The sequence below is a fragment of the Gossypium raimondii genome, chromosome 2 (assembly GCF_025698545.1).
Source record: "Gossypium raimondii isolate GPD5lz chromosome 2, ASM2569854v1, whole genome shotgun sequence".
Taxonomy (NCBI): Eukaryota; Viridiplantae; Streptophyta; class Magnoliopsida; order Malvales; family Malvaceae; genus Gossypium; species Gossypium raimondii.
The window spans coordinates 43,337,789-43,364,229 of record NC_068566.1 but is presented as its reverse complement, the minus strand read 5'-3'; the positions used below and the strand labels follow the sequence as shown (position 1 = coordinate 43,364,229).

The following is a 26,441-nucleotide window of genomic DNA, read 5'->3' as shown; positions in this document are numbered from 1 at the left end:
ATTTAAAATATTTTTATAAAAAAAGGCAGATTTGAGTATATGGTGCCAGGTTCCAAAGTGATGTAAATAGGACAAAATTGTTAGTTGCCTTTCTGAAAATTTCCAAAACCATGATACTTGATGATGATGAAAGGGAGCGTACATTCATCATGGACAATAAAAAATATTTTAAGCCATTAATAATTGCCTGGGGTTTATAATTTATATTTTTTACTAAAACTATAGAACAAAATTGTAAAATAATATATATACATACCAACTTAGGTAAGAAAAATAATTGTGAAAAATATATTATAAAAAGTATAGATAATGATAAATTAAATTTTAGTGAAATAATTAAGTTAAAGATTTTAAAATTATATTCATGTTTGAAATTTTATACTGATTTTATACCAAATATAAAAAGATAAATTATCCTTATGATAATATAATTTACTTCGTGAAAAACAACTTTTAATCATTATTCAATTGAATTATTACTTGATTGAGTAATAACATCAACTTAATTAAAAATTTAATAATGTATATGTATAGTGATGTGTCCTTTCATAATTTCGCGTAAAATCAATGGCTTAACATAAATATAAAATTATCCTAATATGAAATTATCTCAACTCTTTGTTATCATTAAAATGCCAAGAGATGAGATGATAAAATTTAAACTCGTGTTATCTAAAGATGATGTGGGAACTCCGACCACTACTTCAAGAAAGCTTTGCATTTAAAATTAAACAAATATAATCTATTCAAATCTCAAGTTTGAATAAGAGTTTAGATTTTAAAAAAGTTAAAATTTTGGTTACATCGAATTATCATTTGATCATAAAAAATATTTAAATTTAATTATGAAATATGTCATATTTTTTTAATTTACAAGTATAAATATAATAATGCAACTCCAAGCAACTATAAAGTACAAGCAAATTAGTACAAAGCACTAGAGGTGCTCATGCCCGGCCCGGCCCGATGGCCTGCCCGAAATATGAGAGGGTTTGGGTAAAAATATAGGCCCGAAATATGGGCTTGGGCAAAAAAACGATGCCCGTTTAGAAAACGGGCCGGACCTCGGGCACCACTTTTTCGGCCGGGCCCGGCCTGCCCGCCCGATATAATAAATATATTTATTTTTTAATTTTAAAATATTTTTACATACTTTTTAAATTTTTTAATTTTAAAATATTTTTAAAATACTTTTTTAATTTTTAATTTTAAAATCTTTTAAAATACTTTTTAATTTTTTTAATTTTAAAATCTTTTTAAAATACTTTTTAATTTTTTTAATTTTAAAATATTTTTAAAATACTTTTTTAATTTTTAAAATTTTAAAATAAAAATAAGTTAAAGCCGGGGCCCAAGCTTATGATTTTTTCGGGCCCTGCACAGGCAAAATCTTAGGCCCATATTTCGGGCCCGGGTCCTAAATTTTTTTATGGGCCCAGCCCAAACCCGGCCCGGCCCATGAGCACCTCTACAAAGCACCAACGAACAAAGAATCGAAATATAATTAGACAACCCACATAGCAATTATACATGTGTCACAGGGTCATTACCCTCTTCCCAAAAGATATGTCTAATTGTAGGATGCATAGTACACCCAACCTAGGACCCTCTTGCTTCATGGGGCCACTACTCTCTTCCCAAAAGACATGCCCCAAAAGGAATAATTAATCAAATATGCAATGCACCTGCTTATATAATCTCAGAGTCTCCTTTTCATGTCTGATGCGGGATTAATGCACCATACTTCCTTTTTTGGAATGCTATCCACACATAACAATTGTACATAGCAGGATTCAAACTTAGGGTCCGTTTGTTTACTAGGAAAGTATTTTCCGGAAAATGTTTTTCTGGTTTTCCAGTGTTTGTTTGCTTGAAAATAATTTACATTGGTAAAACGTTTTCAGAAACACGGGAAAATGAGAAGGGATTTTAGGGAAAATGTCTTACCGATTTTATTTCTGTAAGACATTTTCCATCTTTCCTCATTCTGTCCTTCTCCTTCTTCATCCAGTTGGACCAGTTCCCTTCCTGAAACAAAACTCAAGGTAACTTTTTTATGCTTTACTCTGTATTTCATTCAATTTGTCGCCTCTCTCACTCAAATCTTCTTCTTCCTTTTTTTTTTGTTGAAGAATCTGTTTGGATTTTGCATATGTTTGTTTAATCTGTTTGGATTTTGCATCTGTCTGTTGAAGAATCTTCTTCTTCTTCCCTAATCTGTTTAATCGTGTCCCTAATTTAAACAATCTAATTAGCTTGCTAAAAAATTACAGCCTCCTTCGCCACCTCTTCTCGCGATTCGTCGAAGGTAGATTTCTACTCACATTCTTGATTGCAAGCTCTAGGGTTTTCTTTTTTCTACTTTCTTGATCAATTTATTTTTTTGTTTCTTTGATTGAGTTTTTATTGCAGTTTTATTTTCTAATTTTCGTTTTGATTTAATTGTTAGGGGTTTCTGTATATTTGTATTAGTATTTTATTTTTTATTTTGTTCAATTGCTGAGGTTCAACGAATAAAGTAGGATTGAGATGTAAACTTGAGGAATTAGAGGATAAATTGGTAATTTTTTAGCTTAAACTGGCTTTACTGTGTTAAATGGAGCATTTCATTTGATGAAACTGGATTTTGTTGATTAGTCAAAAAAATGAAGAAACATTGAGGAATTTAACTGAGATAATATTTTGTCTCGCTTTTTTCTCGTCTGATTCAATCTTGGCTTGGATTTAATTGAAGTAAGGAAAGTGAAGTTGAAGGCAATTATTCGTATCCTTGTGCCATGGTAAAAAATGTTAGGAACACAAGAGCAACGATAGGGAATAATTCAAATGGGAATGCTTTCTTACTGACTACTATGATCCATAAGTATCCCCCATTTGAGATCATATTGAGTTCAGCCAGTTAAGTAGTCTTGGTTATCTTAAGTTATAATCTCAGTGAGATTGATATTTAATTTATTGATATATATTATATATCTTTTTAGTCATTGCTCATTGGAGGTATAGTAAAATAAATGGCGTGTTCTTACGCTTCGAGTTTGGTTATTTTGCTGAAATTTATTTGTTGGGCTAACTTTTTGAACTATGATTCTATCTTAAGTCATAATGTGTTAATGATATGGTTATTAAAGATTTTTCCACACATAAACCCTGATTTCTAACTTTATATCAATCTCTGATATGTTTGTTTTATTAAATTTGTGCTGCAGAAATGGGCAAACAGCCTTAGTAGCAATTTTTGTTTTGATGCATGAGAGGTGATTTACATAAAGGAGTTATACAGTTTAGAAACTTATTTAAATAAAAGGTAAATTGAATTGGTGGTTCAATCATGATTTTACATTCATATGGGTTTTACTGGCAAGTGCCTTAAGTAAACTATTATAGTAGATTATTTATTTTAAATGTAGTAGTTGACTATTAATGAAATGAGTTCCGATGCATTGGAGAAAATATTACGTAATATGATAACATTTTTTTTGAAAGTTAATATGATAACATTGAAGTGTGTCCTTTGGGGACCTTTTTACAAAACCCTATTTATATTCAAGGAATTTTATGTTATATTAGTGTGTCTTTAATTATTTACTGAGTGTGAGGTGTAAGACCAAATTTATGCCCGGGCCTAAAATTACAACCCAAATTCCAAACCCAAAAAAAAAAAACAATGCCCAGATGGCCCAAAATTAAAACAATTTCAGCAAAAAATCAGAAACCTAGAAACCCTAGTGCGCCGCATCTTGCTACCCATGTGCCTCCAGTAACAAATACGCTCAAGTCGCCACCGCCAGCCACCTTTGCACCAAAACGGCAAATCTTTGCCTCTGTTGACCGCAGCATCTGCAAAGGAAAGCCGAAAGGAATACCTGCAAAAGAAGAAATAACAGCAAGGCAAAAAGAAAAGAGAAAAACGAAAAAATGTAAAACATTTGGCTATATAAGCCACCAACCCAAAATGTAAACAGGGGGGATTTGGATTGAAAAAAATATTGAAATCAATAAAATCAAAAATCTTTGAACAGAAGGTTTCTTTTTCTTTATCCTTTTCATTCTTTTTTGATTTGTTTCTGTCTTTCTATTTTTATTGTGTATGTATATATATGTATATAAGAATATATAAAGAACGAGATGCAATCTTACCTGGACTGGTGCGCCGTCAAAAGCCTCCATCTCCTTTACTCAGATCGGAGAGAAAAGGGGAAGGTTTTGCGCCGAAACGGCGCTCTTAGGAGGCCTCCAGTTTTATTTTTTGAGTATTGTTTAAAGAGGGATAAGGTTTAGGGTTTTCAAGTAGTTTAAAGAGGATTAAACGACGCCAGTATAGAGCACGCTTGGTGGCTCTAAAACGGCGTCGTATGAGGCCTCTAACCCGCGCGTGTGACCCGACCCAGGGGAGGATCCGCGTGTTTTCTTCAAATGGAATATTTGCGCAATTAGTCCTTTTGATTTTATAGCGCTTCCATGGAAGTTTTCCGCATATTTGCGATTTGGCCACAAAGTTTTATTTTTGATTCATTTTAGTCCACATCTAAGCACAACGTTTTGGGGCTTCGGGATATTTACCATTTTGGTCCCCCTTTTTGGCGCGTTATATAATTTAGCCTTTTTTTTGTTTTTTATTTCAGTTCCGCCCCATACTTTAGACTTCACTTCGATTTAGTCCCCTTTTAACATTTACACCATTTTCTTCATATTTGTATCATTATCATTATTATTATTATCATTATTATTATTGTTAACGTTATTATTACTAGTAACTATTATTCATTTGCTTATACTTTTAAAAACTTTAGGTGTTGCTATTTATATAACAATGTATCCATACATGTTTTTATTTGTTTTTTTTTGTATATATATATACTTATATATTATTTTATTTGATACTTTATACTCTATGTACATATATATTCCATAACTTTTATATTTGTATGTATACACACATACTTATATTATATATATATATATATATATATATATATATATGTGTTTTAACTTAAGTACATACCTATATATATACCCACCCTTTTATAATCTATATATATACGTGCCTATTTTTATAATTTATATGTATTTATAAATTTTCACACATTTTTAAATTGTTTATATATATGTATATATCCATATTTTCACAAACACATTAATACCTGCTTATATATTGTTTTATACTTTATAATTCCAACATACGTACATATATATGTATTATATTTCTATTCCTTACAATTGTTTTATTTTGTATTTATTTCATTTTCTTTATTATTTTGAATAAATATTTTAATTTATTTGTATATGTATGTTTTTTATGATTATAAGTATGACTTCTATTTATTTTGTATTGTTGCTATTGCTCGCATCATTTTCATATACACTTCTGCCTGCATTATGATTTTATCAACTCTCGTATTTTTACTACGATTTTCGTATTTCATTTTGCTCGATAACAACATTTGTTTAAAAAATGGCGTTTCGTGTTTAGGTTTGAGAAAATTATACCCTAACTTACTGGGTTTCGATTTTCACGATAAATCTAAATGCACGAATTTTTTTTAACCCAAGTTTTAAATAATCTCGGATTTTAAAAGAAACACGTCCTAACTTATGGTCGTGATCACATTTTCAAGCCCGAGATGATTAAAATATCTTTCAACGAACAAAATTTTGGAGTTTTTACGTATCGGAATTGATACATCGTGTCCTAACTTCTTGGATATGATGTTTTCTTTCTCGAATAACGTGAAATATGCCCATGTTCCTAAAAATTTCCAACATTTTAATACGAGGATCGTACTTTTAAAATTCTTCAAAGTTCTCAATTTCGACACTAAGACACTAATTAATCAGCTAGGTACCAATTTTGGGCGCATCGAGGGTGCTAATCCTTCCTCGTGCGTAACCGACTCCCGAACCCGTTTTCTGAATTTCGTAGACCAAAATCGTTGTTTTGATAAAAATTAAATCGTTTATTAAAAACAACTACTTTTCGAGGTGACCCGATCACACCTCACCAAAAAAGATTGGTGGCGACTCCCGTTTTTAGTTTTCATTTTCAAAACCCAAGTCGACCCCGTTTTCATCCAAAAAATGGTGTCAACATGAGGCTTGTAGAATACCCTAAATATCTAATTGATCTTAGTTCTCTGTAGCTTTTGATTATTGAGTTAGTGAAGTTATTGTGTGATTTAGAGCATTGAGTATTGCTTAGAATTTCTAGTTGATTGTATACATGTGCCACTTGCTAGCCGTTATAAAGTCAGGATAAATTTTAGGATCACTAATCTATTTAAAGTTAGGATTGAAAACCATTTAATTTGCAATTTGTAAGACACTTATAACTTAAATAGAAGAATAAAATATTAAATAAAATAACATTTTACTACGCCACTTGTACATCATGTCATCTACAAATAACTTTAAAAAAAAAAGAGGGAAGTGGTTGCAATATTTATTGAAGAACGAATAACGATATGAAATGATGAATAAGTATAGGTCCGTGTCCATTTTCAACATTACATATGTACATTATATTATGACCAATCATTGGTTTATTCTCAAATTGAATCATATCTAATTTTAGTTGTGTCACTAAATTGGTACAAAGAAAGTAGCTTAATTTCTCAAAAATTATTAATGCAATTATAATTAGCTTAATATGTATGTATACACTTTAGTCATGGTAACTTTAGTCATATATGTGATCTTATGAAAATCTTGCATCTTTTTTGTAGTGATCAAATATTTGTATGGCATTATTTTGTGTAGATGGATTGTAATCAAGATCAAAATGTAATTGTCGGAGTCGTGGCTTCAGTTCTAGCTTTTAGGGCTCTTTAGATTAAAAAATTAAAAACTAAGAAGGAAATTGCTTCTCACCCTCGTGTGAATCGAGATTATGAAAGAGAAAATTATATTAATAGTATTTTATATAGTGGTGACCAGCATTGTATTGATGTGATAAGGATGAGACCGATTGCCTTTTTTAATTTGTGTGATATTCTTAGTAGGAATAATTTGTTACAATCAACTAAATCTGTGAATATTAGGGAGCAAGTAGTTATATTTTTACATATAATTGGTCATAATGTAAGGTTTCGAGTGATTGGATCTAGATATTATAGATCAACTGAGACAATTCACCGTTACTTTAGGATTGTATTGAGAGATATTTTGAAATTGTATAAACTAGTAATTAGATTGCCTGATGAGTCAACTCCTAGTGAAATCAAAAACAATCCAAGGTTTTATCCTTATTTTAAAGATTGTATTAGAGCATTAGATGGAACTTATGTCCGTGCATCCGTTCCACTTAGCATTTAAGGAAGATTTTGTAGCCGTAAAAGGGGGACAACACAAAAAGTATTGGCTACCATTACATTTGATTTGAAATTTTCCTATGTTCTAGCTGGTTGGGAAGGTAGTGCACATGATTCTCATATTTTAAGTGATGCACTTTCAAGCCCAAGAGGATTAAGAATTCCGGAAGGTAATAATTATCATTAAATACCAAATAGTTCTAGTAAGCTCATAATTTATTAGTATTAATTATGTTTTGTAAAATTGTAGGTAAATATTATATTGATGATGCTGGATATGGCATCCAAAATGGATATATTACCCCATATCTTGGTGTCCGATATCATTTAAAAGAGTTTAGTGCTTAGGGGCCTGAAAATGCAAAGGAACTCTTTAATCTTCGTCATTCATTATTACGAATCACTATTGAACGTGTTTTGGGAATTTTGAAGAAACGGTTTCATGTATTAGATGCTGAACCATTTTGGAATTTTCAAACTCAAATAGATATAGTTTTGGCTTGTTGTATCATTCATAATCATATAATGGGAGTTGATCCTAGTGATTTACTCAATCAAGGATTATACGAGGAGCTTGAGTCTGATTTAATAATACCGACTCTTACGGAGCGAGAAGAAAGAGAAGAAGCAAGAGAATGGTCTGCTAAGAGAGACGAAATTGCACAAACTATGTGGACTAATTATATTGTTAGAAATATTAGGTAGGTTTAGGGCTTATGGTTATTGTTTTTATGTTATGCATGTTTTAGTTTTTTTTTTTTTTTGTTAATGTTGGTTGGATAATGATATTGAAATTTTAGTTTGTTGGATTTTGAAATTATTATGTCTTGAATTTGTTAGATATTGATTATGTTTTAAGCTTGTTGGATATTGAATTTATTATGTTTTAAGCTTGTTGGATATTGAAATGACTGACAATGACAATTATTAATGTAGAATGGGTAAGGGCAACAAAAAAGGGACCTCCAAGCAATTCAAGTGGAAAAAACCGATGGAACATCTTTTTTTTGAAATTCTAGCAGAGGAGGCCCAGAGAGGAAATAAGTCTTCTAATACTTTCAAAGCAGTTTCTATTAATCGAGTTGTCGAAGCTATTTCTGAAAGATTTAAAGTCCAATGCGATGCGAAGCATGTGGAAAATCATTTGAGGACTGTAAAAAACCAGTGACAGATTATATGCATAATTCGGGGTAAAAGTGGTTTTGGATGGGATGATAACATGAAAATGATCACATGTGATAGAGTGACATATGATGCAGCAGTGATGGTAATATATGTATATATATGTTAAGTATATTTCAATTTTTTTTATTTGTTATTCTAATTGTGTATAATATCCAACAGGCACACAAGAAGTATGAACCATTTTTGAATAAAAGCATTGATCATTGTGATGAAATGGCTTTGGTTGTTGGCAAAGATATGGCAACATAGAGTTTTGCCAGAATATTTGCTGACATAGATAACCAAGATTCAGTGCCTATAGCTTGCGACAATGAAGAGACTGAAGAGGTAAGAACAAAAGTATCTTCATCTGGCACATCCAAACGTAAAAGAAAAAAAGTTCAAGAAAGTGTCGTTGATGAACAAATTAAATTTGTGGGTGAACAATTTGGCAAAATTGCTAATGCTTTGGAACAATTTACTGCGGATAAGACACCACATCTTTACGAAGAAGTGATGTCGATGGAGGAAGAAGGATTTGATGATGACTTCCTGTGTTCTGTGTTTGATTATCTAGTGAGTCATGAATCCGAGGCCAAAGCTTTTTTAGTTAAAAGTAAGAAGCATAAAAAAATTTGGCTTTAAAAATTTTCTAAAGGTTGAAGATATTGATACTTTTAATGTGGTGTAATATTATTTATACACTTGGACAATGTTGTTGTTATTATGTGGTGTACTACTAATTATGCATTTGTATAATATTATTAATTTCTAGTATTAATTGTGGTTTGGAAGCTAATTTATAATTATTCAATCCTTGTTTTTATTATTACAAATAATTTATTTGACTTTGGTTGTTTTCAATTTATGACGGTTAATATTCTAGCTCAATAATTGAGTATTATTATATATTTAATTTGATTTATTTATTTATAAATAAATCATTGCAATATATGTAAAATAACTTAAAATATAAAATTATTAATATATATAAATTTATTAATATATATATAAACAGCTTTTCCGGAAAATATTTTTAGGAAATCTGCTAAACAACAGAAAATATTTTACACAGATTCATCCAAAAACCAAAAAAGTAAATCATTTTCCAGAAAAATATTTTACTGGTAAACAAACGGAGCCTTAAATATTCAATGACTTAGAGCCTTATCTTTTACCAACAATACCACTACCTCAATGTCAATATATTGTAATTTCAAATAAACTTTTGTTTGAAGGGAAAATATTTGGTAATTTGATCGGTGGAGTTTCTAAACTCCACAGGGTCAATGGTTAACAAGTACCCTACAGGATATAGTAAAATATTAAAAAATAAATATTCTAAAAAGGAGAGATATGTCAATTTTTTAAAGTTATTTGTGAAATAAAAAGGTACACGATAATGTATCAAATACTAACGTTTTGTTTGAATTCACAAATTAAATAGGGTCAAATTAAAAAGGTCAAAATATGTTAGTACTTGAATGATGTTTGAGATTTAACCATTGTACTTAAAAAGATTAGATAACTCTCTCTTTTTTTCGATTTGAAAACCTAGTCCTATCATAGGTACTATTAGCACTGTTCTTTAAAATTTACCATAAATACCAATATTTTAAGAACTAGACTAGTGATTAAACCGACGAGACCATTCGTTATTGGTTCAACTACATCAAACTTAAGTTTTTAAATTTTCATAAATATAAAAAGTTAGGATTAAGCAAGGAAATTTTATTAAATACAAATAAAGTATAATAGAAATATAAAGATTCATTTTATAAATAATAAAAATAAAATTACATATTCAAATAAATTTAAATCCAGTTGAATAGATTTTTAACTGGCTTTTTTATCCGTACAACCAGTTTTGCGTCGGTTCAATCTTCATCCAATTTTTTTGTACTATTTGGACCACCAATTCATGATTTAATCAATTAGTCAAGTCTAATTTCAACAACTAAGAAGCAAATAGTTATAAAACAACATAAGCATCATAAGAGTTAGTTTGGCATTGTTTTGCGGTTGATAAATGCTTTTGAAAAATTCAATTTGGAAAAAGTATTTTTAAAAATGTTGTACACATATACTATGAAAAAGTGTGGTTTATTAATTTAAGGTGTTTGACATTATTATAAAATTATAGTGAAAAGTTAAAATGTTCATTTTAGACTTAATATTAAAAATTAAATAAATATTTTAGATAATATTTAAATAATTTAATATAATTATACATAAAATATACACTTGAAATATTTTAAAATTTTAAATATAATAATAAATAATATTTAAATAATTTAATTTAATTTAATGATACATGAAATATAAATTAATCTAAAATTTTAAATGCATTTTAAATAATTGATATAAATAAAATATTTTGATAATTTACACCAATAAATGCAAAAGTCAAAAACACTTAAACCTCAACTTTTACGTTTAAGTGAAAATTACTTTTCCACCTCTAAATGCAATACCAGATGAGGCCTAATTAATTTTTTTATGAATATATTAATAACTATTCAAGGACTGGATTGTAAATTTAAATAAAAAATTGGAAAATTTTTTCCAAATGAAACATTAGCTGTATGCTAAAATTAAAACATCGAGACTTTGAATTCCATATGATGACATGATAGTTAAGAGTATTCACCGTTCAAGTGTGACTTAAGTTTAAATTGCACTAATCATATTGATTGTTCAGATTTTATCTTATTATTATAATTTACTAAAAAAATGCCGTAAAAGCTTTGAAATATTATGTTTGAATCTCAATTTTTTTTAATCTGACCCAATCTGGGTCTAATTCACCCTAAACGACAGCATTTTGGAGTATGAGTTATAGGTGAGGCTAAGCTAGAGATTCTCGCCTAAAAATAGGCTAAGAACTACTCTAATTCGCCTCATTTTCCTTCTCCCAAGGAAAACAAAAACCTTTTATTTTCTTTATTAAAAATAAACAAAAACCATTTTATAAATATAATAATTGAGTTTTTTAAAAATTCATTCTTATAAACATAAATTTTGAAATTATAATTATAAACATAAATTTAGAACCATTCGTAGTCTTCCACCAACTCATAAATGAGAGGATAATACGCTTCAACACTCTCGAACTCACGTCATGTCCTCTTATATTAACAATAATGTCCATGCCAATCGAACTAAAATTTAATCAACCTAAAATTACATTTTTATATCTATAGAAACGCAGTAAACTTTGTTGTGTATACACATGTCTTTTTTTTACTGGTATTATATATAAAATGACCAAATCTCATATTTAATCATATTATTATGATTACATTCAAAATTTAATTGTTATACTCTAATATTATAAAATGTAACGGCCAAATTATATTATTAGTTAATTCAAATAATCAATATGACTGATTATTTTAATCAATTTTGTTGGTGATTTTAAAATATTATTTTAACAAAAATAATATTTTGGCAGAACAAATGCTTTTAAAAATTCATGTGAACTATCAAATTTTAAAGTTGCTAATTAATTGGACCAACAACTCCTTTCTTTTAATTATTCTAAGCTAATGGTAAAATTGTAATTTTAATTTTTTTATTATACTCATATTTTAGATTTAATCTTTATATTTTAGTAACTATATATAAAAGGAAGGTTGCAAGGGTTAAAATTGAGTCATGAGTATGGGCTTTTTTTTCTTTTAATTATAGAAAATGGTTAAATTTGAATTTCGATCTTTCTTTTATACTTAGATTTGAGATTTGATCTTTATATTTTATAATATTATTAGTTAGTCCAAATAATTAATATCATTACCTTTAGATAAAAAAATTAAATGGTTATATAATTTGGTTGACATTGTTTTTTATTTCTTTTCGATTTACTTTGTTGTTGTTGTTTTTCTTTACATTATAAGATAATGATCAAATTTTAGATTAATTTCAAATTTTTTAACCTTTTTAACTCTAAAATTTATTGAACTCGAACTTGACCTTAATCTTTTAAAGCGGCTAAAGATATAAAATTTTCATTTAATTAAAGCTTAAAAATAAATAAATTCATTATTTAAATTTTTTGGGGCTCAAGGGGCCAATGCCCTTGCCTACCGCCTTATTATTTGCTCCTACATGCACATATTTGAGATTAAGTTATTTCGAATTTATATTCAAATAGTTTCGGATTCAAATCAAATTGAATGAAGTCGAGATGTACATATATAAAAAAACAAATGTTATTTCTGTTTTTAATATAAAATTATTAATTTATTGATATAAAAGCTTCAATGATCCTTTTCTTTTTATTTCATTTTCCACAAATATGATAATTACAGAGTTTTAATTTGAGTGGAGCAAATAGAAAGATAATATATACAATGAACAAAGCTTGTATATATTTTTCCCTTTTCCTTCCTTTTGAATAAAAGCTTGTCTATATTTAATGTCAATTTCAAGATGTCAACCGCATTAGTTTGTCATATTTTTGGAATCAAGCCCTCTCTTTCAATATTGATACATAAAAGAATTTAAAATATATATCTTAGAAAATAAATTACTATTTTATGATTATACAATAAATTCTAGCATTTTCATTCATAATTTATTCGAGACTAATTAATCATAATAACATATAAAACATGTACAGTATTAAAATAAAAAGATTAGATTAAATTGTGAGTAAAACGAATTTAAACATATAAATACATCGATAAACAATACTAAATGCACTACAGCTTTTTTTTATTATGGTTTTGTCATCAATTATGAGTTAGTTTTAAGATAATAAGTTGTGCATATTAAAATAAAATATATAGAATATACCAAAATGAAACTTTAGTTTAATGATAAATTTAAAGTTTTAGTAATTAAATTGGCGCAAATTCAAATTATATCATATGCATATTTTAATTGGTTAAAATAAAAAGAATAAAATACGCTCGAATAATAATTATTTTTTTAACTATGAAAAGACATTTTCATAGTTTTCTGATCGAGATGGTGACTCGGTTGAGGGTGACACCATCTTAGTCAAGGATTTAATAAATAATATAAACTTATAACACTAATTTAATCGAAATTTAATATCGGTATAAATTATTAATTAAGGAATATAAAAGCTTCCAGAGTGGTCCTCTTATTTTGATTCCATTTTCCATAAATGTGATAATTATATAGTTCTATTTTGAGTGGAGCAACTCTTTTTAAAAATGACTAAAGCTTGCTTATCTTTAATGTCAATTTCATGATATCAACCAAATTAGTTCGTCATTTCTTTTGGAATCAACCATCTTTTCCCATTTATATTTTCAATATTGATGATATATAAAAATTTAGAAAATATCTTACCTAAATAGATCAACATTTTGGGAGTATAACATTGTCTTTCAGTTTATATTTAAGGTTTGGGATTCTTGATTATTCCTTTTAATAATATTGTATTTCGAGGTTAAAATGTGTATTTTTATTGAGGTAACTTAATACTTATTAGTGAATAGTAATCATCAATTGAAAATGTATTTACCATTGTTATTTTTCTTGTATGAGTAGATATTAATTCTAAAAATATTATTTTAAAAATTGAAATTTAGTATTTGTAATTTTTTTCAAGAATTTAGTTTTTTACTATCTAAATTTTAAAATTTAAGTCCAATTTTAATACAGCTATTTTTTTTTGTTGACATTTGGTAAAAATTGTTTAATAATTAAATAGATAAATTAAAAAACCAAAAACAAAAAGGTGAAAGTACATGATTGGATGGATAGGTTTTAACAGACTTTTCAAACATCGAAGCAAAGAACCAAAGGGGTAATAAAGTAATTTCATTCGTGAAAGATTCGCCTGTCAATCTTTTGTCTTATATAAACTCTTTCCTCCATTTCAGTTTTCATAATCAAACAGAGAAAGTAAAAAAAAAAAGTGCCCAATGAAATCGATAGTTCATTTTTAAATCCTAAAGAATTTCTTTTTGCTAATTTTCATCAATTCAAAATTAAGAAAAAAATGAAACAAAAAAAACATTGATTCTCTTTGTACTCCATTAATGTGAAAAATCAAGGATCAAATCATCATCTATGGCAGTTTTTTGATTCTCTGTTTGGCAAAAGAATTTTTTTTCTTTAAAAAAATGGCAGGTTGTTCTCAGAGCCGCGGAGAGTTAAAAATGGAAGGATGGCTGTATATAATACGTTCAAATCGGATTGGATTACAGTATTCAAGGAAACGTTACTTTGTTCTTGAAGCGCATCTTCTTAATTGCTTCAAATCCATGCCTATTTCCAGTCTCCAGGTCCATTCCTTCTTTCTTTTTTCTTTTTTTCTTTTTCAATAACAGTTTATTTCTTTCTTCTTTTTTTTTGTTTGTTGAGATTTAAGAAGCTTATCTTGCAACTTCCATTACTTGGTTAACGAATGTTTATAAAGAAATAATGGCATTAAGTTGATTATATTTCCTATTTCACTATTTGTTTATTTAATAACCATTTTAGTTGCTAATTTTTGGATTAGTTGAATATAGTTTAATGAATTTATTGCAAACACGTGTTCTGGTAAAGTATGAGAGTACTTTGATAAGGCTTTTTTGCTCATTATACTCTTTTTAGTAGTTTCTTTCAATCTAGCAGTTCACATTGTGCTGCTACTCTTTTTTGTTGCTTTTGTGTTAGAATTAAACTGTTTATAGGTCAACTGAATCCGGAAAAAATCTACTGACTACGGTCAACTTTGTGTCAGGAATATTTTTACTTTACACATTCGTATGTCACAGTATTTGAAGTCATTTTTTCTCTTATTATTGAAAATTGGAGTTGATTTGACGATATTCATAAGCGAAGCAAATATTAGCTTTTATTTTTTTATTATTATAAAAGAGGCTTTAGTTAGGAGATACAGAAGAGAGTTGCAGATGCCACCTTTTAAAGATGGCTGCGTGAACCAACTTGGCTAAGTTTTGCGTTCATTGTTAGCATTAACCTGAGCATAATTTGTAATGTGGTCACGTCTTTTGCTCTAGGGGGAATTGGCTCATCTTCCTCAAAGAAATAACCAATCCTAAAGTTATTGAGTCCTCTGTTTCTAGCTGTAGCAGTTTTTCTTAGCTTCGTGAAAGTATTGTGTATATAGTTTGATGAATGAATACTCGGGGATGTCAAGATAGTCTTTTAGGCTCATTCATTTTGAATAATAATATTTTCTTTATAAATATGGTTTGACAATTTTATTGTGTGAAAGAGCTAAACATTTATTTGCCTTTCAGGAATCAGGAAGAAGTGCAATCATTGATTCCAGCATTCGAGTTACAGATAATGGGAGGGAGAGCATTCACAGAAAAGTATGTGTATAATTTGTTATTTTCCTCGGAAGGTGGTAAATTTTTTGGTTTATATATCAGTTTACGCCATTGGATCCTTTGTAATGACAGTTCTTTGTTTGACGTTGTAGGTATTCTTCATATTCACCCTTTATAATAGTTCTAATCACAACGATCAACTTAAGGTGAGGCAAATATTTCAGAAAAATATTGTTAGTCAATATCTATCATACTTTTACCTTCATGGTTGAGATATGGAATCTAAATTTATAGCTAGGAGCTAGTAGTCCTGAAGAAGCAGCAAGATGGATTCATTCCTTTCAGGAAGCAGCCCTAAAGGTGCCAAATCGCTTCCTCTTGTTATTGCACATCATAAGTTTCTGATATAGGATGGGATGAGACTGAGACTTATGTATGCAGGGTGGTCCACGCCCTGGAAATGATGTTGCTTGTTCAAAGAGTAGATGGCAGTCCTTCAGGTATAATAATGAGTTATCATTCCTGCATTACTACTCAACATATATTTTACTTCTGGATTTTTTCTCTCTGTTCATTCGTGCTTGCATACAATTTGGTTTCTTCGCAGATTGCTTGAATAACTTGAGTTGGATATGTTTGAAATGATTTTTAGTGATGAGTGTGAGAGAACATGATGCTTGTTCTTAATTTTGTATTCTCTCGTATTTATATCCCATTACTATATGTCAATTTCTTAAAAGGACTCCGTGCATGCAGATTGAGTAGTTCCATTGAGTCAAATCACAATGATTCTATTGACTGGACTCTTTATCCAACTACAAAGATGGACAGAGTAACATCTGACGTTGTAGCACCATCACCTTGGACAATCTTTGGCTGTCAGAACGGTAAGTACAAAAGGAATATTTTGGATTTTTGATATAGTAATAGTTGTTTGTCTAAGCCCGTGAGTTCAATGCAGGTCTTAGACTGTTTAAAGAAGCTAAAGATAGGGATTCTCATGGAAAGGTCAGTAGCTTTTGATTCACTGGTCAATTATTTTTTCAAGAAATAGCAATTTGGCTTTGTGTTTTACGCCTCTCTAATTGGCAGTGGGACGACCATCCTGCAATCATGGCTGTGGGTGTTGTAGATGGAACTTCAGAAGCCATTTTCCAGACACTAATGTCTCTTGGACCCTCAAGATCAGAGTAAGCTGCTAAGTACTTTGTATTTTTGTTAGCTCTTGTACCCTTTTCCAGAGCCATGGCTTGATTTAATGGTACTTCAGTTCTATGCATATTTGTAATCATATTAAATCTAGCATTGTGATTCAATGGAACAGATTGGATTGTAATTGTTATTTTCTCAGTTGGCAACTTTTTATGTGCCATTAAAGCTGGTCTTATTGAAGTTGTAATGGAGTGAAAATGTGAACTTCAGTTTGATGCATGATAGAAACTGAAACCATGGAATCTTTGCCATTTTAATGTGAACTTCCAGTCTATGTAGAAACTGAGTATACTAAGTTTAATAGTACACAAAAAACCAGCAGTCTAAATTCCGAAGATGATATCTTGCACAGATGTGGCATCTGTATTTGGTGCCTAATCCGATTCATCTATTTGAATTATGATTACTGCTTTGGTGTTCTCTTGTGCATTGTAAAGTCGTGCAAAATTATAATTCTGTTCAACTAGCAGTGCATTTTGCATTTTATGAAATTCCTCATTTTTCTAAAACAAAGTGTAACTTTGCAAATTGTCTTGCAGATGGGACTTCTGTTTCTACAAGGGTAGTGTGGTCGAACATCTTGATGGTCATACTGATATTGTTTACAAGCAGCTATATAGTGATTGGTTACCTTGGTCAGATCCAAACTTCTGATTTAGACATGATGCTTTGCAAGACAAATGTTTCTGTTTATATATTTTCACTAATTAATTATACTTGCAGGGGAATGAAAAGAAGGGATCTCTTGTTGCGGCGCTATTGGAGAAGAGAAGATGATGGAACATATGGTAGTAATTACTCTTAGGAAATTCTTAAAGTTCTATTCAGAAGTCAGACCTGGTTGAATTGTAAACTCACTTCTTTTGGTTGATATTATCACAGTTATTCTCTACCACTCAGTGGTTCACAAGAAGTGTTCCCCACAGAAAAGCTATGTCCGTGCCAGCCTTAAAAGTAATGTATGCCTGAAATTTATGCATAAAAAGAGTTCTTTCTGAGTTCTCTAAATCTGAAGTACATATTACAAGACGCATGAGCTGTTTTTTTTTCCTTGGTATCCCTTGTGTGCACGAACACATGCATATAGACTGGTACTTGTGTGTGTGTTTGAATGTGGAAGCATCCTTCGGCCTCTCAGCTTGAACACTGCTGATAACTGCTTATTGCATTGCTGTTATTTTGATTTGATCGGTTTTATCATTGTTCTGATATATGCACCAACACATTTGTGAGATGTGGCATATGATGCACACTTAATATCCTTTTTAAGGAACGGGAATGATATTGATATTAAAAACAAATAAATAAAAAGTTAATCTACAAGGTTAATGTTTGGCATTTCTTGCAGGTGGTGGATATGTCATATCTCCAGTGACTGAAGGAAAACACTCTGTTGTGAAGCACATGCTTGCAATTGATTGGAAATTCTGGAAATCTTATCTTCGAACATCTGCAGTCAGATCTATTACCATCCGGATGCTTGAGAGAGTTGCTGGTAATCATATATTCTGTTATGGCATTGTGTCATCTATTACCCTAAAATCCAAGTGCAGATATAATCTTATTTATCAATTCATTTATTGTGTGTATGTGTCTGTGTTACAAATTTGTGTGATCATTGAGGTATTAAGTTTCTAGGAATCTATATCATCTACTTGCAGCATTAAGAGAATTATTCAAAGCAAAACAAGGAAACTATCCTACTGCTGATCTTTCATCTGGAGAGTTGATGCGGAATGTTAGGTTGCTTCAAAGTGAAGAGGATGGCATAGTTGATATGTGTACGGAGATAGAGGCTGGAAAAACTAAGGAAAATATGAATGAAGCAATGGAAAGGGCATCTTCAGAGCACTCAAGTCTGGTAGGTCTCAATGATGCTGCTGATGAATTCTTTGATGTTCCAGAACCAACAGACCACGATCGAGCAGAAGATGGATGGGCTTCTGACTTTGGTCCTGAAGTATATTCTCAGGTACAAGTCGAAGTTGTAATTATTGATTTTACATTCAAATGGATTTTTGGGTAAATTTGCTTCATATCTCATAGAGGATGTGATATACTGCAGTGTTTCTCCACTTTTTCTATTTCATTTATAATGGCTGCATTACAGTTGCTCTTGCATTAAATGAGCTATAACAAGTTCTGTTGTTTAGCTCCAATTTTCACTTCTATATGATTGGGAACTTTCAGGATACACGCCAACCAAAGTTATCAACGGCTGCTGTTTTTGTGAAAAAGATACATGATCTTGCAGGTGAATACTATTTTGATGATCAATATTCAATTTAACTTCTGAATTTCACCAATAAATATTTTTCTTTTTCAAAGGTAGTTATAGAAAGATCTATTGCTAATTGCGTACAATTCTTATATGTTGCAGTCCAGAAGAGGGGCTACATGGACTTACAAGACATGACAAGGGAAGATGGCGTATGTTGCTCCTATGGAAACACTCTTTCTAAGGATCCAACTTGTACATTGCCTTGCAGTTGGACAGCAGCGGAACCCTCCACATTTTTGATTCGTGGGAAGAATTACCTTGAAGATCGAAAGAAGGTATGAAGAATGATGTTTCATAAGGTTTAACGTCAAAGCTGAAGTGAATAATAAAAGTTAAGCTGGAGTGTTCCATGATGGTTCATTGTATGCCTTACTACATTATCTTCCGGTGAATTGGGTTTTGTCTCAGATATTCTCTAAGTTATCTCCTCCTTCCATTTTTGGTTTTAGCTCTTAGAATGTCTTAGATGCAATCAATTTCAGGGTTTTGCCTTACTACATTACCATATGTTGATAAGCCCTCCTTTATGGATACCGCCGTTTTTAGTTTCCCCGCATTAAATTTCAACTTCCAGTTTAACATTATATCTTTACTCTTGTTTTCTGCCAGTTTAAGGCAAAGGGCACATTGATGCAAATGGTCGCTGCAGATTGGTTAAGATCTGACAAACGAGAAGATGATCTAGGAGGGCGTCCTGGGGGCATCGTTCAGGTTTTCCTTTGTCATTTTCCCATGAGTTACCTGTGAACTCAAGCTGTACTTGTTGCATTGTGCAATATGTTGATTGTAAATTGAAAATTGGAGAACTTTTACGAGTTGTTTATTTGCAGAAATATGCTGCTCGGGGAGGGCCAGAGTTTTTCTTCATTGTAAACATACAGGTACTTTGGTCTTTCACTTATTCTTCATTCTGCGAAGTAATATGTATTTCTATCTCCATTCTTTTTGGTTCTTGAGCAATCAAAATAATTGAATCATTTAACACGAAACAGGTGCCAGGTTCAACAACATATAGCCTAGCACTATACTATATGATGAATACTCCTGTGGAAGATTCACCCTTGCTACACAACTTTGTCAACGGAGATGATGCATATAGAAATTCAAGGTTCAAGCTCATTCCATACATATCTAAGGTTGGTGCATGCTGCACTTTGCAGTTCCGATTGAGGATCTATGGGTATTCTTGTATGGTAGTGAACTCACTAGGGGTTAAGGAACTCAGGGAAAAAAAGAGCAAGCTTGTGTTTAACTCCATTCAACCATTAACGGGATAAACAATTTATATTTCAGCTCCAGTGATTTTAAAGAACTAAGGTCTTAAGACGAAATTACGTTTTTGATATCTTTGTGCATGCCTTCTTTATCTGGAAAAGTGAACTTTTCTCCGTCGGGTTTGACACCCTTTTTTTTCTTCAGTTGCATCACTTAGATTATGAATTTTTTTACCTTTCTGAGGATTTGCTTTTGTAGGAAATTCTTACATAAAGCTTTGAACTGAGTTTACCCATGTCAAGTGGCCTATGAAGAAAATGAAAAATTGCATGAATTATTTACCATGAGGACTAGCTGGTTTTGTGCTGTATGCAAACTCAATTTCACATTGCATGAAGCAATGTTTCTGATACTCGAGTTTGTTTTGTTAGGGGTCCTGGATAGTCAAGCAGAGTGTTGGAAAGAAAGCTTGTCTAATTGGCCATGCTCTGGAAATGAATTATTTCCATGGCAAAAACTACTTGGAGGTAACTACCCTAAACCCTATTTTTCATGCATAGTGTTATATATATATTCAACTCTCTATTAACAATCTCATTTGTTCCAAAGTGTTGATTGTTATACACCTTTGATAGTATTTCATATTTAGATAAAATTTACAAATGTAATTTATTATTAAAAATTATTTTCATTTAATAAAATATAATTAATAGATTTTTATGTAGAATTGTAACATTTTATTGAAATAATATCTTAACTAAAAGTTATTATTTTATTTCACTAAGGAATATAACTAATTTTACTAAAATTTGAGATAAGAAGTTATTATAGAGAACTAATTTAGTAAAGAGTTAACTTCATAGTTTATAGCTATATTTGTTATAGATGAAAAGTTGCTATAGTGTACAAATAAAACATAAAAAAATCGACTATATAACAAAGTTGCTATAGTTGTTTATTGTATACACGCACATAAGAATTTCCCATTTCACAAGATGAGTGTATTTGGATAGAGAAGAATTAAGTTTTGTGCAGTACAATTTTACTTACCTATAGTTATTTGCATTGTAAATAAGAGATAAGAAAGAGAACATAATAATTTCATGATAATAACAAATAAGTTGGAGAATGCAATGAAAATAAATCATATAGTGTCATCTCTCTCTCTTCAAACCAAAAGGACAATTAGGTTAGAAAATTTCTCTTCTGATGCAAGTGGGAGAGGCGTATCAGTTACTAATTTGTACAAAAGCATGACAAAAAATTATGTACAACATGGCATACTAAAATTTTGCAACCAACCATCATTTCAGCTTGGGATTGACATTGGGTCATCGACAGTGGCAAGAGGGGTGGTCAATCTTGTGCTTGGTTACCTCAACAATCTGGTTATCGAAATGGCATTTTTGATACAGGTAAGTGTTGGTATAATTTGGTTACCTCAACAGTCTTTTAATTTGATATAATTTGGCTCATAGATCTAAATTGATGACACCATTAGTTGTTATTGTTTAAGTGATGATATGGATTTTTCTTTATAAAAAACACAGTCTTGGTTGAAACGTGTTTGACTAATTGACAAAAAAAAAGTTTGACTAGATTTCTCCGTGACCTTAACTTTTTGATCGAATAACAACTAATGGTGTTATCACTTTGAGCCTACTAATAATATTATAAAAATAAAGGATCACATATGTAAAATTAAAGTAGAGGGATTAGATTTCAAATTTCAGCATTATAGAGAGACTAAAACTATAATTAAACGATTTTCAATTAATAAGATGTCTTAAGCTTTGGTTGGAACCGAGAATGGGGAGGAGTGTTTGTTAATCAGACTGTTAAAATTAATAAGCATTTTCCTATTTTATAGCTTAACCATTGGATTAACAACTTTTTTTTATCCTTTATGCCAAGCAGATCCTTAGCTCTAAAGCACTTAGAAACAAACGAATCCTTTCTTCTTTTATCTATTATCTTACACTTGTCCCTGTGGTCTACAAGAGTTTTCATTTGATTTTTTTATATGCAGGCAAATACGGAAGATGAGCTGCCGGAGTACCTTCTCGGAACGTGCCGCTTGAACCATCTGGATGCCGCGAAATCGATTCCGGTAAAAGTATGATTAATTCTCAATCTGATGGTTTACTTGCTTGGATTGAGGAAGAACATCAACAGTTCATACCATTGCATATATTGCATTGCTGCAACATTCTTTTATGCAGTCAAAATGAGCATATACTTACCTAATGCCAGCTACATTTGGTGCGGTAGATATCGTGTCATTGAAAAAAAACCCAACTCTTTTGTACAGATAACACGGGTTAATTAGTGAAATCAAAATTTCCATTTTTTTATAATTTACCTCAATCGGACTTTATGCATGAGTTTGGAATACCGTGCATAAACCTAGGAATTTTGACTTTTCAATTGAATTCAAAATTATTAAAAATATTTTTATGGTCCTAATAAACAATCTAAAATTATTAATGATCAAAATAATCAAAACTCACAACATTTCTATAAATTTTAAGCTATTTAAATCGAAAATAATACAAATATTAAATGACTGAAAATTAGAATTAATACTCATGCAATTAAATAAAAAATTTAAAACAATCTGATGTGACCAATTGATAAATCTACAAAGCTCCATGGTCTGTGGGTGGGGTGGGGTCCCCAAGCACCACCAAAGTGGGTGGTTTGGGCACCATTTAGGCACTTTGGAGGTTAAAAAACCAGCCAAAATGTTGGCATTTTCTATTATTGCACCACGTATCCCATTTCCCAAGGCGACAACTTGATATTATGCAACTACGGATTAAAATAATAAAACAGTCCAACTCCATACCCACTAAGCTATGCCCCTACTTCCCTATTTTCTATTCCCCCAATCCAAACCATAAAACATATTTAATAGAGAAAACGGATTTAAGAATTTAACTCGAAATTTATGTAATATTAGAATTTCATCATTTCACTCAATGTTACCTTTTAATGCTATCCCTCGTTGACTTTAAAATTATTAAAAGGAATTATTGGTAGTGAAATCACATTTAATTTTAAAAATAAAATAGTTTATTCTTATCAACCCAATTAATTCATTCCACTAAGGAAAAGAAATTAATAGTCTATTTCATTATTTAAATATAAAAGTAATATAGTATTAACCCACTTTTTATTCATATCCTAATAGCTATACTCAAATACTTTTAATTAAAGAAAAGTATATAACGAAGTTATTTTTACGTATGTCTCGATTTTCTTTTAAAGTTTTCTTTCTGATATCTTTTAATTTAAATTTATTGGAAGTGGTTTACATGAAATGTTAAAGAGCCATTAATTTATACAATATCATACATACTTGCGTGACTTATATTCTACAAGTCATGCGTTCAAATCCTACTTTCTGTAAAGCTTTTCAATAACCATAGTTTATTTTGTTTAGACATTGAAAGGTGTTTTTAGGCTCTCGTTCGAAACTGTGAACGATATTGAGGATGTGTTATCAACACAGCACTTTAATAGACACAGTAAAAAATATATATCACTATTTATTTATTTTTAAAATATTATTATTTATATATTTTAGAATTAATATAAATTAAAAATAATAATTAATAAGCAATGCTTTAATATGATTAGGCTATTTAAAGCGAAATTTATTTTGTTCAAACTTGATTCGAACCAAATGAATAATCCGATATTAAATAAATTTACTAAATTAAAAAATTTATCATGCATCAATTAAAAGAATATTTGTGACTTGAGTTGTTCTAATTAGCCAACATAAGAATTTTTCTTATCAATAAAGTTACTATTGTAGTGATAGAAAGGTTGCGTTAATTCAAGTTAAAAATAATTAAAATTTTAATTTCGGATTTATTTTAGTAAATATTTTTCAATTATGGGTTCATCTAACTCGATTCAATTTAAATCAAATAATTTTTAAAAAACAAATTTAATTACAAATATTAAAAATTATTACCCCATACGTTAAAAAACTATTACCCAAACATTTTATGGCAGATGACAATTTTAGCTAAAAAATCCAAATAAAATAAATGTTATTTCCTAAAGTTTTTTTTTTATAAATCTATAAACATATATTTTTTAAAATTAAATGTTACTCGGTTGTTAAAATAAATCTCTTAGTCAATTGTTTTGTGACATTTGGCAAATTTTAACTAAAAAATCCTAAAAAGTTAAATATTATTTCCTTAAATACTTTAAAATTATTATCTCTTTTGTTCTTCACCTAATGACTCTTATGACAAAAATTCAAGAATCTGTAAAAAACTTATCCAAACCCAGTTTTCAATGAAAAACTCAAATTTCCACAAACTTTTTTTTAATTTTAAAATCTCAATTTCGATTCCATTTTCATCCCAATTCAAAATCTATGTATTACTTTTTAAAAATAACTTTTTCCATTATTTTTATTTTTATGTACTTTGCATAAAATAATTAAAGCTTTTATAATAATAAAAACCCTCAATAAAGCATGAAATTCAAATAGAGAGAAGAGGCTGAATAGAAAAATAATGGCAAGAGGATTGGAAAAAAATCTAACAATTAAAATATTGCATTAAAGGTAAGAAGAAAAATAGTAGGGAGTAAGAGAGTGTAAAAAATTGAAAATTTTAATTTAATTAAAAAATTATCTCATGCAAATTTTTAGATTCCACAAATAAGTAAAAAGTATTACATGGGTTCTATAGGACATAGTAAAAATTTTAAAAAAAACTTGTTGAAATCTAAATTTTGTTGCCAAAACTGGTTCAAATGAGTTTATTGACTAATTTTTAAATTTTCCGTCACTAAAGATCTTTGACGAAGAATAAAAGAGATAAAATTTAAAATTTTTAGTTAAAATTTGCCTAAAATAATTGGTTAAAAATTTTATTTTATTGGCGGAGTAATTTGGGTTTCTACCTAATTTTAAGATATCGAATATAATTTTCATATCATTTTAGATAACGGAGTATAATTTAGAGAGTAAATTACACATAAAAGCCCTATTTTTTTTAAAATTTACTGAAATGGGCTCGATATTTTATTATTTACCGGAATGGGTCATTTTCTTCAAAATCGTGTCCACGTCAGCGGATGTCAGGGGACGTGTCAGCAAATCGCGTCCACGTCAGCGCGATTACTTACGTGGCAACAAATCGCGTCCACGTAAGCGCGATTTGCTGACGTGGAAGCAAATCAGGGTTACGTGGACGCGATTTGCGCCGCACGTGAACAGTACCCATCGGTCAAAAAATTGATCGTTTATGTTTTTTAGCTTGGAAAACTTTGAAAGGCCATAACTTTTCGCTCGGTTGTCCGATTGAGATGATTTTTTTGATTTCGAATAACTTTTCGAGATCTACGCGCTGACAAACGCCGAAGGCGCTTTGCCACAGTTTTCGTCGAAAAAGATCCTTTTTTACCTCTAAATTTTGATTTTTTCGGTTTAAAATTGAATTTTGAAACATTCAAATCATTATTTTCCTTATTTATTTGAAATAAACACGGATTTTTTTACGTAATTGTTGTATTATTTTTCGATTTGACACGTGTATGGAATAGGTCCGATAAATCGTTAGAACGTAAGTAATATAATTAAGATAATAACAGTATTTTTATAATATGTCAATTAATTAGTTTAGCTTAGTTGGTTAAGATGCTTGCTCTTTTACCTTAGTGCCTTGTTTCAAATCTTGTTGGTAATAATTTTGAATTTTTTTAATCAATTAACTCTTCAATATTACATTAATATATATTATTAGTACAATAGTATAGACGGATTGACAATTTGAGCTAAAATATTATGAATATTAACTACAATACATAATTTAAGCTACATATTGGGGCAACATACCAAAAAAAGTCTTATTTTTTTAAAAATTTACCGAAATGGGCCCGTCCACGTCAGCGCGATGTGTCAGCAAATCGCGTCCTCGTAGGCGCGTTTTTGTCCACGTAAGCAAAGCGCTCTGACGTGGACGCGATTTCCGG

General features: G+C 29.9%; 1 protein-coding gene across 1 annotated transcript; it reads left to right on the top strand.

Moving 5' to 3' along the window:
- The first annotated feature begins 14,337 nt into the window (after positions 1 to 14,337).
- Positions 14,338 to 22,795, top strand: LOC105788954 (protein ENHANCED DISEASE RESISTANCE 2). Its single transcript, XM_012616070.2, has 21 exons — positions 14,338 to 14,731; positions 15,698 to 15,772; positions 15,883 to 15,936; positions 16,025 to 16,090; positions 16,172 to 16,230; positions 16,487 to 16,617; positions 16,692 to 16,738; positions 16,823 to 16,920; positions 17,482 to 17,577; positions 17,666 to 17,730; positions 17,825 to 17,896; positions 18,291 to 18,437; positions 18,604 to 18,914; positions 19,133 to 19,196; positions 19,323 to 19,498; positions 19,833 to 19,934; positions 20,054 to 20,104; positions 20,216 to 20,359; positions 20,870 to 20,965; positions 21,752 to 21,853; positions 22,468 to 22,795. Exons 1-21 carry the CDS (start codon positions 14,570 to 14,572, stop codon positions 22,558 to 22,560), a joined length of 2,211 nt encoding a protein of 736 aa, XP_012471524.1. The 5' UTR covers positions 14,338 to 14,569; the 3' UTR covers positions 22,561 to 22,795.
- The last annotated feature ends 3,646 nt before the right edge of the window (positions 22,796 to 26,441 follow it).